This window comes from Bicyclus anynana, chromosome 8, assembly GCF_947172395.1.
Source record: "Bicyclus anynana chromosome 8, ilBicAnyn1.1, whole genome shotgun sequence".
Taxonomy (NCBI): Eukaryota; Metazoa; Arthropoda; class Insecta; order Lepidoptera; family Nymphalidae; genus Bicyclus; species Bicyclus anynana.
Window position 1 is genome coordinate 15,383,225 of NC_069090.1, and position 17,663 is coordinate 15,400,887.

General features: G+C 36.8%; 1 protein-coding gene across 5 annotated transcripts in view; it reads left to right on the forward strand.

The window, feature by feature from the left end:
* Positions 1-11,784, forward strand: part of LOC112053159 (eukaryotic translation initiation factor 4E transporter) — a 36,823-nt gene extending 25,039 nt beyond the window's left edge. For 3 of the 5 annotated variants that reach the window (XM_024092476.2, XM_024092470.2, XM_024092471.2), the window contains exons 19-24: positions 166-341; positions 913-1,023; positions 1,656-1,733; positions 2,274-2,333; positions 4,416-4,575; positions 4,904-11,784. In XM_024092476.2, the coding sequence (XP_023948244.1) occupies positions 166-341; positions 913-1,023; positions 1,656-1,733; positions 2,274-2,333; positions 4,416-4,575; positions 4,904-5,079 (761 nt within the window). In that variant the 3' untranslated portion in view covers positions 5,080-11,784. Of the gene's footprint in view, positions 1-165; positions 342-912; positions 1,024-1,655; positions 1,734-2,273; positions 2,334-4,415; positions 4,576-4,889 lie in introns of all 5 variants that reach the window. The other 2 variants (XM_024092475.2, XM_024092472.2) reach the window with 2 other exon arrangements.
* Positions 11,785-17,663: the final 5,879 nt, after the last annotated feature.

Here is a 17,663-nt window from a genome sequence, read left to right on the forward strand (position 1 = left end):
GAATATATAATGATAGAATTGTGCTATCATCCAAAATAAATAAAACTATAATATATTAGCAAAATTAATAAATTATTAAATATTATTCATTTTATCACAACAATTGAATAAATATAAATTTGAAACAGAAAATAGAAATGAAATAATTATTCCTTGGTCTGTCAGGAGTACCAGCCCGCATACCGTCGCCGCGCGAGTTGGCCGCGCACACGCAGGTGATCATGCAGGGCGCGCTCCTGAAGAAGAAGCTCGAGGAGCAGAAGGAGAACTACCGCCGCAAGCACGAGATGCAGCAGCAGCATCCGAAGCAGCCCACGCCTATCTCTTTTACACCCACCTCGGTAAGTTGTAGTACGCGCGTGCGAACATGCGCATCAGTGTGTGTGCGTGCGTGCGTGTGAGGGAGCGAGCGTACGTATGTGAACAAACGTGCGTGCGTGCGTGCGTGAGTCAGAGTGCGTATGTGTGTGCGTGTCAGCGTGTGTGCGTGCGTGTTGTATGTGAGCTAAATTGCGTGCGTGTGTGTGATCGAGTGTGCATATGTGCGTGCGAGAGTGCGTGTCAGAGTGTGTGCGTCCATATGTGTATATGTGAGTGAGCGTGTGTGTGAGCGAACATGCGTAAGTGCGTGCAAGTATGCGTCTCAGCGTGTGTCTGTATGTGAGCGAACTTGCGTGCGTGTGTGCGTGCGAGTCAGCGCGTGTGTGGCAAGTGGCACTCCAAAACTAATGGTTCTGGAATGCCACTTTGTGGTTATTTTTTCCTGATTCTAAGAGTATTTTTTTTTCATTGGGTATCTTTACACCTAGATTGAATGGGTATTTTTCAAGCAATCGCGTTCCAATTCAGGGCACATTCTTTTAACATGAATAATAAGAAAACATTTATAAATTATACATATAATTCTGCCAGGTTCTGCGCAAGATGACAGCGGAGAAGGAGTCCGAGGGTGGGCTGAAGTCGCCGTGGTCGTCCCCGCACGCGGCGCACCTGCCCAAGCCGCACGGGAGACCCATCGTCAAGGTACACTGAGGGACATACGTTGAAGCATATGCTCAAGAACTCCACGTTCTCCCTTACTATATCACAAAGATATTCATTCCTATATTCATTTAAATTTTAAATATTGGCATTGGCTACAAATTTCGCTTCAATTGTTCGGGAGATGTGGTGCCATAGACAGACTTGTCAAAAATATAACATCCCTCTTTTTGCATCTGGGGTTATAAAATAGATACCTCATTAGTACGTTGCATCGTCGCAACTGATTAAAGCATTGTAATTTGATTTAATCTGATAATTTTACTTGTACTAAAATTGTCATTTACGATAAATATTTTAGCTGAAGAGTTTGTTTGTTTGATTGAACACGCTAATCTCAGGAACAACTGGTCTGATTTGAAAAATTCTTTCAGTGTTAGATAGTCCATTTATCGAAGAAGGCTATAGGCTATATATTATTCCCGTTTTCCTACGGGAACGGGAACCACGCGGGTAAAACGCGCGGCGTCGGCTAGTTTACGATAAAAGTGTCGCTTACTATAATTTAATGGTCATATTATGTCGACTTGTACTTCCCACCGGTGCTGCCTCTAGTGGATTTTTTTTGAAACCTCATTTAATGAAATAAAATAATGATGATATTGTGGTTCCAGGGTAATCAGAGCGGCTCGGCGGCGCCTGGCTACGCGCCGACACCTGACTACCAGCAGCATTACATGAACCAGCAACAGGTGAGTTTTGACTGCAGTTCCTCCTTCACATTTATTACCCCCCCAGGGCTAGTATTTTTTAAAAAAGGGGCAGAAACTTTATGTTAGACGTTGCCTCTCGCCTTAAGTAAAAGTATAACAGAGGAATTAACAATTGCATCTTTTTTGTTACCTAAATGAGCAGAGTTTGTCTACTTTTGAAAGTCCTGTCAAAAAAATTGATTTTTCGAAAAAAAAAAAATTATATCTGTTATTGACGTCGAGTTTAAGATGTTTTAAAATTAATAATAATCTTCAACTTAACTTTTCTCTTTGAATACAATGGAATATTGGAAAGGTTTTTAACTAGAGGGTGTTACTCAATTATTATAGATAGACCTTATAGGTTTGATACAAATATTTATTGTATTGTTTTTTTTTTTTATAAAAGTATATAAGTAATGTATTGACGATTGTTGTCTCGTTTGTATACAAGTATAAATATGAGTTCACTTGAATTAACTGAACCTAGAATATGTTGGGTAATTCGCGAGCTATATTTTTTTGTGTTTTCTTTATTAGATGACCAACGCAAACCGCGCATTCCCACACGCTCAACACAGACAACCTATGTCCAATAATGTACGTATATACTGTGCGTTTGTTAAGGGCGATGCCTCATTGGTGCTTAGTGTTACATTGTCGCAACGGATCAACGCATTGTATGCTACGACTGCGTTGTGATGACGTATTTCGTCGCAGAGTAAGAGTACGACGCACGTACCCAGGCAGTCTCAACAACGTGAAATTTTAAATACCGTTAGATTATAATATATCTCACGACATTATAAGCTGTCTATAGATTGCGAACTGCTTCATATTGCTTACAATTTAACGTGTTTATTATTCAGTATATTGAAACGAAGAACGTAGGTACAAATTAAAAAATACCTAAATTAACCATTGGTTTCTGAACCACTCAAGTCCCGGTTCTTAGGAGTATGTATGGAGTTCACAATCTTTCGACAGTTCACAATCTCGTGAGATAGATTATAAAAAACTAACGGTATCACATAAAAAACAAATGAGCACTGTCCGTCGTTCTTTGAAAAGTCGCTTGCAACGACGCAACGCTTTTATATTGGATGTCTTTTATTTCATATGGAAAGCGACGCTGCGACGATGTAACGTAACTCACCGCACTAATGGGGCATTGCTCTAAGCCTGCAGCATGACAGACCGTGGCTGGATTGGACCATATTGCACCTCTCTAATAGAAGCTTTTATCTAACTTGCCCTGTTAGTAGGGTTGCCATCTCTAAAACCTGGCAAGTAGGACAAGAAGCATTAAATAACACAAGGTCTAAGCTTCGATACCCACCCGTTGGACTTTTGTTGTATATAATCTTAGTACAACCAATTTGTTTAGTTGGCCAATCATCATTAAATAATCCTCTTATAAAAAATATAATCATAATCAGCGACCAATACACTCACTTAATGAGTGCCAAAAACAACATTGAGGTGGACTTTTCAAATAGTCGTACTGTAAAACTTAAGCATTGTGCATTTTAAGAAATTAAATATCACGTGTCTCAATCGGTGAAGGAAAACATCGTGAGGAAACCTGCATACCAGAAAATTATCTTAATTCTCTGCGTGTGTGAAGTCTGCCAATCCGCATTGGGCCAGCGTGGTGGACTATTGGCCTAACCCCTCTCATTCTGAGAGGAGACTCGAGCTCAGCAGTGAGCCGAATATGGGTTGATGACGAAAACTTAAGCGAAACATTCTGCCCCATCTTAAGTTTGATTTTGCTCTGAATTTGGGGTTTTACGAGTATTGAAGATAGCTGTAATATAGAACTTTAAGCGAAGGTATTCAGATTTAATTTTCTTCAACTATTACTAAAACTGTCAAAACACAAAATATGTGGACAGTTTTCAAGTGAAATTTATTTGATTGTGTCTCCGATAGCCCAGTGGATGTGACCTCTGCCTTCGATTCGGAGGTCGTAGGGTCGAATCCGGTCTGGGCATGCACTACTAAATTTTATTCAGTTATTTAAAAAAATTAAATATTACATGTCTCAAACGTAGAAGGAAAAACATCGTGTTTGAAGTCTGACAATCCGCATTTGGCCAGCGTGGTGGACTATTGGCCATATAATATTCCATGTAATAACTTATAAGTTTTTTTTTAATATAACTGAACTTACTACAGTTTAGAACAATATGCCTACTAAAGCAAGTCAAATAGCCACTATGTGACGTAACTAACGCGGTTGTATGTAAATACACTAACTTTGGCTTAACACTGGCTTAGTAGTCTTTAACATGAGCTTGTCTGCGGCATACTTATAATAACTAAACAATTTATCTAAAACTAATAACTACGACATGATGATATATTGTATGTAATTAATTTATTTTTAAAGTAAAACGTTAGATTAATTAGCTTCCAAGTGAAGACACAAATATCGATCAATGGGGGCGGAGTTGTCCCAGGTCCCTTTCGTCCCATTTTGAGATTTGTCCATTTCCCTTCACGAAATTATCTCGTTGGTCGCATTTTAGCGCCAGGAGAGAACGAATCTTTCTATTTTTTATACCTAGTTACCTACATACCAGAGTCAAAAATTTTGTGCACATCACATTATTCAAAATCACATCAAAAATTATAGGAGGTACCTAACATTTATATAGCATTTTATTATTTTCACAGATCAACATGAACAATATGAATAACATGAACAACATGGGCAACATGGGCGGCATGGGCAACATGGGCGGTATGGGCAACATGGGTGGCATGGGTGGCAACCGCGGCGCCGGCACCACCTTGCACCAACTCCTAGTGCAGTCGCACCAGAGGACGCTCAACGGTGAGTACTTAGATTACTCCCATATGAAATTCTTAGGAGTCCTTAAAAAGAAAAATATGGAACCCTTATAATTTGCGGAGAAGAAAGAATTCGTCTTTGACATTTCACCCATTATACTATCAACACCAGGGGCTTTAATGTTCTTCAGTGTTGGTATAAATAAGAGGGTATTTGATGACTTGAGCTCAGTTGTTTGTGAGCCCCTCTCCACAATAACATAAATAATGAATGTTAATACCACCTGTAATCGAGATTAAACCACGTCAATAAATGGGTCCATTAACTGAAAATTGGGTTTTGTAATTAATAGATAGCCTCTTAATTGCAGAAATGACCAGCGGAGGTACGGGCGGCGGCGACAACCAGCTGGCGCGGTGGTTCTCCCCCGAGCTGCTAGCGCGGGCCTCGGCCGGCAAACTGCCCTCCGTGCACGTGCCCAACGCGCTCTCGCTGGAGGACCTCGAGCGGCACCACCACTCGCCAGCGCCGCCCGTGCGCAACTGAGCCGCGCGCCCCGCGTCACCCCTATATATAGACTGCGCGTGTGACGTCATCCTCGAGGACTTCAGTGTTCCGTACGAGTGAAAACAAAGTGTTCATTAAAAACCCGTGAATTACAATGGACGGAAGGTACCACACATGTTTTGTTCAAAAGTAATTCACGTGTTTGGCAAAATTAAAAACTTTTATGATTAATTGAAATGGAACAAAAAGTGGTGATTAGGTCCTGGAATGGATTCCAGCGCAATGAAATGTTGAATGTATTGGAATTTAAAAAACGGTATATTGGTCTCAAGAGCCTTGAGTTTTCTTGCAATTTCGAAAATTTTGTCAGAGCAGACTCGAAATGGACCCGAACTGAATTTGAAGGAGGCTTAAAACTAATATCGAGTGTCCCTGCTTTCTTACCACATATATATATTGTAAAGGATTTTGGCAATATCAGTCTATTGCAGATGTGTGTTAAGAAAGATATCAATTAAATAACGCGTAAAATACTTTAGGTTCTGGAAATACAGTTTTACTGGAGAGAACGCCAAAATTGTATCACTGACAACATCACTGATTGACTTGCTGACTGGTTGACAGACTGAGTGACTCACCGACTGACTTGCTGACTGACTGACTGACACAAGACTGTCCATCTGAGAACCGTAAAGAGCACCTCGCAAAAATGTTAAGAGATTGGTTATAATTTTCATTGAAAAAGGTGTTTTGAAAGAGGTTGTGAGCAACTCCAGTTCGAGTTACTATTTTTCAAGCGAAATTCCAACACTTTGGGGCCTTGAGTGGAATTTGTAACGACTATATGGAAAATATTCCCAATTCCAGCCCGGTGTTGGGAGATATTTTCCATACAAATTCGTTAACTTGATTTGTGAGTGTGTAAAAATTGATGATGTTGAAAGATTTGTCTTAAATTTACGAAAAATATTGGCAATAAAATTTTTGGTGTCTTGGAGAGTGAAGTTGTATGATGAGAGAAAAAACGCAGAATTCTTTATTGTATATTATATAAATTGAAGTGTTTAATCCTATGAGGTGTGACGCAAGTTATTCCAGTTTTTACGGCGTTGTTTATTATTTGTTTTGATTCAAAAGTTTCAAAATTTTACTAATATATAATTTTATTGTCGAATGAATTCGTTTTATACACAAAGCTATCGTTAAATATACAAACATAATATGTAAAATAGATTAAATTATACATATATAGATGGAGATGTATTTCGAAAAATAAATGGTTAAAAAAGGGGGTAAATACAACATTGACAAGTGCTATAAAAATATTATACACTTGTTAAATTTTCTATGGTGGGACTATTTTAGTTGTGGTTAAATGTTTTCTTCCAAGGGTGAATTTTATTAAAATAGTAGCATGAAATAAAAACACAATAATCCAATTATTAAAAAAAATGTGTATGTCTTTTTTTGAGGACGCTTCTTAAACCTAATTGAAAATTCCATACGTCATGCTGCAACGACATACGATGGAGGACTGAGCTCAGTGTGGCTAATTAGCCATTGTTTGATTTGTCCGCGTTCAACATATCTACCTATTGGGTCACCGTGTCATGATAGAAGGGGTCAGGGGTTCGAATTCATATTAAATAAATAAAACAGTATAATTTTTTTTTTATTAAACACATTTTAAAAATCTAAAATATTTCTTTGTAAGCCCTCGGTCTAGTGTAATACTTGCGTGAACACCTGATAGTGAAGGCCTTAAGATACTCGGGTATGAAATGAAATGAAAAATGTGTATTTCACGGCAAGAGAACATTTGTATATATGCCGGCAAATAACTTGAACATTAGCTGACGTTCTGAGATGTTGAGTATTGACTGTGGTAGGTACTGATTTAATGTATTTTGTGGGTAGTCAGTGTATTTTGGCATATATGATGTGCAGTTTAAATAATTCGATTCTTCAAGGGGTGAACGAAATTTTCGACAAGTTGTAAGTGATCAGTATTTATAAAGTTTTTGAATAAAGGTTAGTAAATGTCTATTGTATGTGAAGTAATGTGGCTTGGTTCAAGTTATTTGACTTTGACGAAAAAAGAATATTGTTAAGGTAACGGTGCTCATTTCGATTGTGTTGAACTTTACTAAATTCGCAGGTTGACAGCACCTGTCCTTTTCATATTGTGCCGATTGCTCCTATTATGAGAGGGCATTTTTTAATAATTTCAGTGATTTCAATAGTTCATTCAATTTCTATTACTTTGCATATTGTGCCAATTGCTCCAAATAAGAAAGGGCCTTTTTGGGAGGGGAAAAGTCCTGAAAAAAATTTTTTTTTTTTTGATAATTTAAGTGATTTGAAATAGTTCATTAAATTGAGACATATCTGCTCAACATTTTTTAATAGTGTTTGAAAGGAATCGACATAAGATACTGAGGTTAAGCAATCGCTTGAATAGAATATAATGCAAGATTCCGACGTTCGCACTCACTTTTGTTGTAGTTTTGAAATCATTATAATTCTGATTGTTTAAAAAAATCTACACTTTTCTTTCAAAATGTTTTCTCGTAGTAAATAATAATATCTACTCTTAAATTTAAACTGCTTTTTTTCTACTTCTGATGTTAAAATTACTATGATTACGAAAATAATTATTAAATTTAATAAAACTGGATATTTTTCAATTATCGTACCAGTATAGAACAAAGAAAGTTGAGATTTTTTTTCATTTGAATGTTGTCTTGCAAACACATGGAAGTGACCTCAATCGCATCATTTCGGCATATGCGGCATTTTATATAAATTTAACTTGTTTTAAAACTCAATTTCGTCCATACCTAATTTGATATGAAAAGGTATATTCAATACTGAATATATGACTTTAAGACGAGGGACATTTGAACATTACAGTGTATGCCGTGAATTTAGTTTAGTAGATCGAATTAGCACCGAAGATGTTTTACAAAGGTTGCAGCTGATATCAGGGATCAAAGTTTGGTGTAATAAGTTGTAGTTATTATATGGAAAAAAAAATGTAATGACCTAGTTTTTGACTTTCTATTCGGCCGTTATTGTGTATTTTTTTTAGATCCCGTATCGGCTCCCTTCGTACTGCTCGCTGTGCGAGAGTTGAAAATGCAAATTTCCAGATGTACTACACAGTGAAACCCTTTAAAACTCTTTCTCTAACCGACCCAAAATTGGGATTTTGTTTCCATTTGAAGTGGTTTTTTCAGCTCTCGTATCGCGCGCTGTATATTAAAATTATATTGTCAAAAAAAAAAAGGTTGTTAGTCCCTGAAATTGCGCGGACGATATTACGTACGATTGAATGAACTGTGAAACCTATACATGTGTGAGTGAGTGAATGGTGTAAAGTACGTCTACGGTTGTGTTTGTAAGCGGTTTTTTTGTTACTACCAAGTTTTTTGAGGAAGAGAACGTTCTTATGTTATGTGAATATTTGCGAATAAAATGAAAAAAAATTGTCCGTTTAGTCAACTTGAAACTAATGTGTATGTACGAACCTTACAAGCGAGAAAATTAAAATTCATTATTTTTGATGAAATGGACTATCTGTTTGTAAAAAATACTGTAGTGATTTAACTATTGTGACAATGCATGTTTATGATTTGTGAGATATTGAATACATTTGGATTCGCACAAGTGATTTCGTATTTGCGACTGGATGTTCCATGTTTTAAAATTAAAATTTAATCTTTTGTTAACCACAATGTTTCTATGTTATCTCTGGATCGACGACGTAACTTTGATGCGATTATTTGAAGACTTGCCTGTTTTTTTTTTTAATTTGCTTGATTTGGCTATGAGTTCTAGTCTATTTTGAGTATAACAAAATTAAACCACAGATTAGCTTAGACAAAAAATTAGAAAGATCTCCAGCATTTCGTTGTTTAATGATAATTAAAATATTCAACTTTAAAAATTAGAGGTAACCTATTATTTACTACGAGAAAACATGAGTAACTATTTTTATAACTGCAAGAATTATTTATGATTTTAAAGTATAATAGGGTTTGCGCTTGTCTGATTTGCATCAAAGTTGCGTATAATGCGATTGCGTTTCGCAATGACCCCTCAGCATCGATGTCAATTCCATTCAAACACTACGGACAATATTAATAGTGTTTTGCCGTCCAGTGAAAAAAAAAAAACCTATTTCGGCCCATTATTATCAAGAAGCAATAACCAGTGTTCCCTATTTATTTGAAACTATTTAGTATCTCCCAAACACATGTGAATTTTTTAAAGGAAATGGTCCAAAATTGTATGGAGCGCAGGATCAGTCATTGTACCCTGGCGGAAGTAAAAGAAAATATTTTTTAAACTATTTTTTGATTATACAAATCTACGAATTTATTTTAATTCTTTCGAAATAATATTCATTAGCTCCCTAGAAATGCAACACTAGTACAGGTAATAATGGCGGTTTGATGACGTTTTCAATGCAGTAGTCGATTTAACGTTTGCTGTCAATTGTCATGTCATAGTTGCTTTATGGGCGCCATCTTGATCATCTCAAAGACTTGGGTTTTAATTTTATGTATTTCTTATTATTTAGTTAAATTTATTCACGTATTTAGATTTTAATAAAATCCTTGTATTTTTTAAATTTTAATGATACGGGGTACAAGAGTGGACCTGAAATGGACCATCTCCTTTAGACCGGAATTGTACGGTGGATAGTTGTTAGTGTGAAAATCGCACCATCATCATCATCATCATCCATCATCATTATCAGCCGATGGACGTCCACTGCTGGACACAGGCCACTTGCATGGACTTCCAAGCGCAACTGTCTCGAGCCGCCAACATCCAGCGGCTCCCTGCAACCCGCGTGATGTCCTCGGTCCACCTAGAGGGGGTCGACCAACACTGCGCTTTCCGGCGCGGAGTCGCCATTTCAGCACCTTGGGACCCCAGTGTCCATCATCTCTTTCAGCTATGTGCCTCACCCATTGCTACTTCTACTTGGCGATTCGCTGAGCTATGTATAACTTTGGGTTCTTCTGCGAATCTTATTTTTTGATTCGATCACGCATTCGTACTCCGGGCATAGCTTGTTCCATATCCCTTGTAGATCTTATTATCATATCCCTTTGTAAAACTTATGAGGTTTATAAAGACCTCTCTCAGATCCGTAGGTCATATCTGACAACAATGCCATTTAATGTCAAAGACAAATAGACCTTGTGTAGGTTATTTTAAAGTCTTAAATGCTATAAGAAATACATAATGATATCCAAGAGCTCCACTAAGAACAGTCTGTGGGAGTGTAAACGAATTTGAGTTTTAATACGAGTCTGTTTTGATCTATTTTAATATGGCGAATGTTTCGATATTTGAAGGTAGAGAGTTTTCGCTGAGAAAGTTGTATTCGAAATTTGTGGAAATTCCGAAAATTCACATGAGTTTGGGTGGCTAAAGACCAGAGATTTAAATCGTAGACTATGTCCTCATTATTAAAACGTGAAATGTAAGTCGTTCATAATAGTTGATCTATTTAAACACGAAAAATAATTGATTATATTGATTGAATATATTTAAACACGAGACTAGGATAGTCTCGAATGACAAAGAAAAAAGGAAGGAATTTTTATGTAGTGGGAGTTTTCAATGTTTTCATACCGTGACGATCGCGTAAACGTAAACGCTAATTTATATGAAATTGAAACAGTTGTGCAGTAGTGCCACTTGATGGCGCCGTTTCAATTCCTTAGAAGTTTGCGTTTACGTTTACGCGATCGTCACAGTATCAAACTGCCACTAGGCACACAGGTCATAAATATCTTCGATTGAAATCTTTGGCTGGTAACTTGATAAGAGCTTTTTATTTGACGTTTTGATAAGGATCTGTGTCACGTGGCAATCATGGAGTATGTATTTGATATGTTTTTTTTCGGCGTGCGCATAAAATGCCGCGCAAATTTGGTACTAACGTAGATGGTCGTAGAGGCGAAATTTCTGTTTGTTTCGGAACCTACCTTTATTATATTGCGGCGCGAACTGCGCGTCGCTCGCCTAGCACGCTTCCACGGGATATCTCGAGACGTTGAAAAACACATCGAAAATATCGCTTTTTCATTCATTTCGATGGAGAGAGAAAGAGAGCGATGTTTTCGTTTCCGCCGCTATTGGTCTACATGTCTTTCTATATTCACGAGATGTGTCGTTGACGCATGCTATAGTAGAGGATCCCAATGTAGGATGACCGTCACCCATCTGTTTACTGGATGAAAACTTTTTTTTTTATATCAAATTAAATATGCCAATGGTTTGCCAAAAGAAAATCAGTCCACTGGTTTGGTTAACCTACAAAGTCCTTGACAAACGAGCGAGCGAACGTCTGAAGCCTATAGAATATGAAAATTTTAACTTGACTATTTCTTTCTCGTCTTAACTCGTGTGTAGGCAGATATAAACAGGTAAATCGATACTAGTAAATAGCAGAGTCCGGTTAGTGGTTAATTAATTAAAGTTAAGTTAAAAATATCATTACAGTCACGGTATAGGGTTGTCTGCGAAAAATCAGTCCTGGTTTCCGGACATCATATCCTGGACTGAATTTTTTTAGGCAAACCTTTGGCAATATATTTATTAACATATTCAATTTGATACAAAATACTGTTCACCCAGTAAACAGATGGGTGAATATCGTTTCTGATTCGGATCTTAGACTATAAGCTTTAAATTATTGACTAAAGAAAATTTGAAAGTTAATTTTGTTTTATTTTGTCTCGTCACCTGTTTACAGATGCTCAACTCATATCTATATCGAATGATACTGATAAACACACTTGGGAAAAAACAGACAGTTGGTTTGGGGGCATCGAAGCACAATCAGCGACCAAAAAACGTCTCCACTCAGAATGTGTGCCAAACACAACTTCTTGGCACTCAATTCAAGTAGTCGCATTTGCATATTCAACCTTAAACTCACTTCTTAAGGTTGAATTTGCTCTGAATTTGGGATTTTATTGAATATTGGACTATATTTAAAGGCCATTAGGTTATAATTTTCGTTACCAATAGTTATAAACCTGTCGTAGTAAAATTGGCCAGTTTTTATGTGAAATTTTCTACATGATTGTGCGTCGTTTTATTATAATAGGTCAATGGTTGGGGTCCCAAAAATGTCTCCAGTAGGTATAGGTATATGCATTTATTAAACAACCACAAAATAAACATCCAGAGAATAAAATCGAAAATTTTCTCAAAGTTTTAGGAAAAAATAGGAATTAGATCTATCATACTGCTCCAATGCGGATCGGCTGAGGCTTAGGCAGGGCATTTTATCTACAAGTACAAATATGCGCGGCCTTCCTCCGGCCGTGACTTTGCCTGCCCAGGCTTCGGCCCCGTATTTTACCTACGAGTAAGTACCTGCGCGGCCTTCGGCTGCGCTCGTAACTGTCCTTCGGCTGTGTAAGGTAGGTATTTTACGTACGTACATAAGTAAAACCCGCCTCCGGCCACACGCGTAGGTTGTCACTTAGCGTAACCATGCGCGATCTCTGGCCGCCCAGGCTTTGTCTGGGGATTCCACTTATGTAAGTAGGTGTAGGTATTGTACCAACGTATTATGTACACGGCTGTAACAATGACACAGCCACAACCCAATTCCGCATAAAAATCCTCGACTTGTTTTTTAATAACATAAAACAAATGTGCATTACATGCAGTTGTGTTGTTCAGTTCACAATTCATTGGTTAGCAAGGTTTTGAATAATTTAATTTTTAATTCACACAGAGTTCTTTCCGCCTCCAAATTAAAAAAATAGCTTAACAAGAAATTCTTAGTTAAAGAACTCCCGGTTTGGAAATTAAAAATCCGATGGTGTGACGATAATCTTATACCTATATATAAAAATGAATTGCTGTTTGTAGTCTCGCTAAAACTCGAGAACGGCTTAACGGATTTATCTTATCTTGGTCTTGAAATGTTCGTGGTGGTATAGGGAAGGTTTAAAAGGTGAGAAAAAGTCAAATAATTTCCGGGAAAACCCTAAAAACTGCCCTTTTCTATTTCCCATACAAACGTTTAAGAGTCAAGCGGTAGGGGTAGGGGTAGAGGTATAGAAGGGTAGAGTAGGGATAGAGAGTAAGTGCACTTATGTCAAAACGAAGCTTGACCGGCTCCGCTAGTTTCTTAATATTTTTTTAAATTCATTAGCATGTTACAGTTAATGTAATAGCCAAATTTTTTTTAATATGACAAATAATCCTGTTTACCTATGCAATTAGTCGGAAAAGACTATATTAGAGGGATAGGGATTTTCGGTGATGAGTCCAACTTTACTTTTTTACTGTCGAACTATTTCACTTTTTATCGCGATAATAAAATCAGAACGGGGTTGGAATTTTGTATAGAAAGATCGGGAATTATGTATTTGTTTTTTAAGGTACAAGTTACTTATTTTGTAAGAAATGGTAAGTACCTATACTAGGTACCCGCATAGGCGTATATAGTGGTGGGGCCGGGTGGGCCGGGCCCACCCTAGTATAGTCCAGTGCCCACCCTAGGATACTGGGCTACCAATTTGAAATTCATATGTATGTTACATTAGTAACCAGGATTATTTCCTAGACGGGGCCTGACTCGAACATCAAATCTATTAGTATCTTATTAGAATTCCATAGGTATCCCAAGCCCAGAATCTTAGGGTGGACACAGGTCCATTCTTGGGTGGTCATAACTTCAATATATTTTTAATTCACAACGGAATTAGTATGCAATTTTCGATTTCCAATTACGTTCTTTAAGTTGGTCGACTGTTTAGCAAATTGCTACTTAGCTGTTATAGTTTTCCTTGTAATTTCATTATATTATATGATTTAAATCCTACTCTCGTGATTTATTTCATGTATTCATAAACAACTGTTTATCACGTAGTGGGTGAGAACACGTCTTGACTCGAACAAAAATTTGCTCAAAAGCTTAATATTTTACAAACTGATCTGATGAAATAAACGAGTAGATAGGTACCTAAAAAAATTCATCCACACTTTACATGTAGCCATTTAGGTACCCTAAAAGTAAATATTTTTCAAGATTTTATTTTACAACATTTTTAATGTAAATACGTATTCATGCTAAATTACAGCTTACTTATTAGAAATTTATTAGTACTGCGCTAAACCGCGGACAGACGGAGGGACGGACAGACAGACGGACATGGCTAAACTATAAGGGTTCCTTATGGACGATGGAACCCTAAAAATGATTGTATCAATCGAATATACAAATAAGAGTGAAATTAAAAATACCTGTATGCGATGTTGTACATGTTTCATGTACCTTCATCGATGCCTGTATGACGTAAAAACAGGCAGCATGCATAATGCATATATGCATACCTTAGATTAGGAAATGCTACATATTTATGCCTTTTTCTACCGGTTCTGCTACTTTGAGTGTTATTCAGATAGAATGGGTGAAGTAACAGTGGCCTGTATGACTTTCTTAATATGTACTATTATCGTAAATCGCAGCAAACTTTCAAGTGTGAAACAAACTGTCATCCGCACCATCCTACATGAAACGAACTGTTTAGCTTGAAACACAGAACCTCAGCAGCATCCAGTGTTGTTAGTTTATACAGCTGTTATCCGTAAAGTTTGGAAATAAAAACATGATATTTGGTTTGACAATGTTAATATATTGCAATTATGTAAATATAAGCTGATGGCCGTGACTTAGTTCGCGTGAATTAAGTATATTTTAATAAACTGAATGTCACATGGACAAAGTCGCTACCAACAGAAACAACAATGGAGGGTAGACCTAATCGATACTGAAACCAAAAAAAGATTTTTGTTTGACTTTCATCCTAAAAAAATCCATGGTTCCCGAGGGATTTTAAATTCTACGCGGACGAAGTCGAGGGCATCCGCTAGTTATTATAGAATAATTGTTTGTTAATATCATTACATTATTAACATCATAAATTATTACTTTTAGTTTTACTTACAGTGTGAAGGTAAAAGTTGATCCAATGGCGCCACTAAGCAACTTTATCATTATGGAACTCATCAACAGTTAAAAAACAGTAGTAAACTGTTTTTCAAGAGGATTCATGTGATACTTCTGCATTGGTGTATCTAGGATTATTTCCTGGGGGGAATTTTATTTGAATCAAAATACGCACATAACTCCCGAAGCTTGAAGCGACAGCTTGGCCCTTCCAAATTCTAGACAAAACCGCAGAACACGCATAAGACGGCCACCTTGCGGCGAAAGAAATTTTCCGCAAGCCTTGCACTTCATTATCACTGGGGGTTTAATCTGTATCGGGTTTTGACAACACAATTCACGTGAACCACAGTAGATGTCTCTAGTAGCGTACGTATTGGTACTGTTGCTAAAAAGTTTTATAGTGTATGTGTCGCTAGTAATGTACGCAATCAAGTTATCGATTTTTTTAAAAGATGGCGCTGTGTACATACATTTTTTATTATGCCATTTTTTTATATATTCTACACAAGTTGACCCTTGACTACTATCTCACCTGATGGTAAGTGATGATGCAGTCTAAGATGGAAGTGGGCTAACTTGTTAGGAGGAGGATGAAAATCCACATCCCTTTCGGTTTCTACGCGGCATCGTACCGGAACGCTAAATCGCGTGGCGATACGTCTTTGCTGGTAGGGTGGTAACTAGCCACGGCCGAAGCCTCCCACCAGCAAGACCTGGACAAATTAAGAAAATTTCAATCTGCCCGCCGGGGATCGAACCCAGGACCTCCGTCTTATAAATCCATCGCGCATACAACTGCGCCACGGACTTTGACTGACAATTATTTATTTGTCCTTTTTTAATTTTTAACAATGTTAATAATAAAAAATAAAAATCAACCCTCCCGCTGTGGGACATTTGAGTGCCCAAGAAACTGGTAGACAACTCAGGGCTCTAGAGTAAAGATTCTTAGAATTTTTAACCGAGTTGAAAAAAAAAGAAGAGACTTTCAATTTAACGCGTACCTATGTTTTTTTATATTTGTATATGTATATATATACCTCATAACTTCGTTATTTATTAACCAATTTTGAGAATAATTATTTTTGTTTGAAATCGGTTCAGTAATTGATTTGATATAGAACAACAAATGATTTATAGGAATAATTAAACACAGCGCATTATCGCGACATTTTTAACCGACTTCAAAAAAAGGTTCTTAATTCGAATCAATTTATATTATAGGTTTCCGAACGTGCTGCATCAATTTTCATAAGAACCTTTCTGGATTCTCTGGACTTCTATCTGACGCCATCTACTGCAACTGCACGTAAACATACCGCCCACCAAGGACATTTATACTAATAGCATTAACAACTGAGTCTTAGGGCCATAAATCATTTCTCTATATCTATCTCGCTTGCACTTATTGGTCTTATGGAGCCGTCTAGTGAAGGGTGTAACAATGAAAGACATATTATCGATAAGTAAAGTTTATTATCGTATCTTGTTCACAAAATTAAAAAAATTAACAATATTTGATTTAATATAATACATATTTCATATTATATAATTATTAACTAAATAAAATTAATCTTCATCTGAGTCTTCATCATCAGAATCTTCGTCTTCTGCCAAATTTATTATATATTAGTATCCATAGTGCGCAACGAGTAACACATGAATGTATTTATTTAATTGCAGTAAACACATTTATAGCAAAAAAAATACGCAATGCAATTACATTAGAAACCGACCAATCAGAATCGTCCAAATCATTATTGACTCATCATTAGCACGTGCGCAGGTAGCCGTTTATCGATAATTAGGGTGCGCAGGTAGGCGCGCTGCACATTCCTATCTTTTTTGACTTTTATGACCGGACGACTCAGATGATAATGCGCATACTATAGTGGCGAAATGTCCTTCATCACGCCTTGCCGAAAATACGAAATAGAAATGGCCAAACTGGTCGAACCATTCTCAGGTTCTGCGCGAGTAGCAACACATTTTGTGATTCATTTTCATTTCTATAGATAGATTCCTTCTTTTGTCTTTTGAAATTTAGCCCTTTTGTTGTTAAATTACGGACCGTCGGGCATGTGTAACTACACTGACGGAGTGCTTCTCTGTCTACGTGTCTGTGTGTTTTATGTTATTAATTAATAGATCTTAGGCCTTACAATATTGCCAGAGGAGAAAAATAAAAACTTAGCTTGTATTTATTGCAAAATTAATTTCTCCATTCCATCCATCCATACTAACAGACTGCTAAAAAGTGCCTATTTCAATCCAGGTTTCTTATATTAGGTAGTCATTTAGTTTATTTTCAGCTGAATGCTTTGGAAGTCGATATCAAGAGACCTATGTCCAGCTGTGGACGTCCATTGGCTGGTAAAGGCTGGTAATGATGATGATGATGATAATTGTAATAATTTATTTATTAAACATTTTACTGACTAATATAATAATGATAATATCAATCGAATAGATGAATAATAGATAAGTGAAATTAAAAACACCTGTATGCATTGATGTATATGTTACATGTTAATCGGTGCCTGATTCTTTTTTGGGCTTTTGTTTGTTATCAGTTTTTTATTTTTATTTTAAACTACATTTATGTTGGCCAATTTAATAGGTT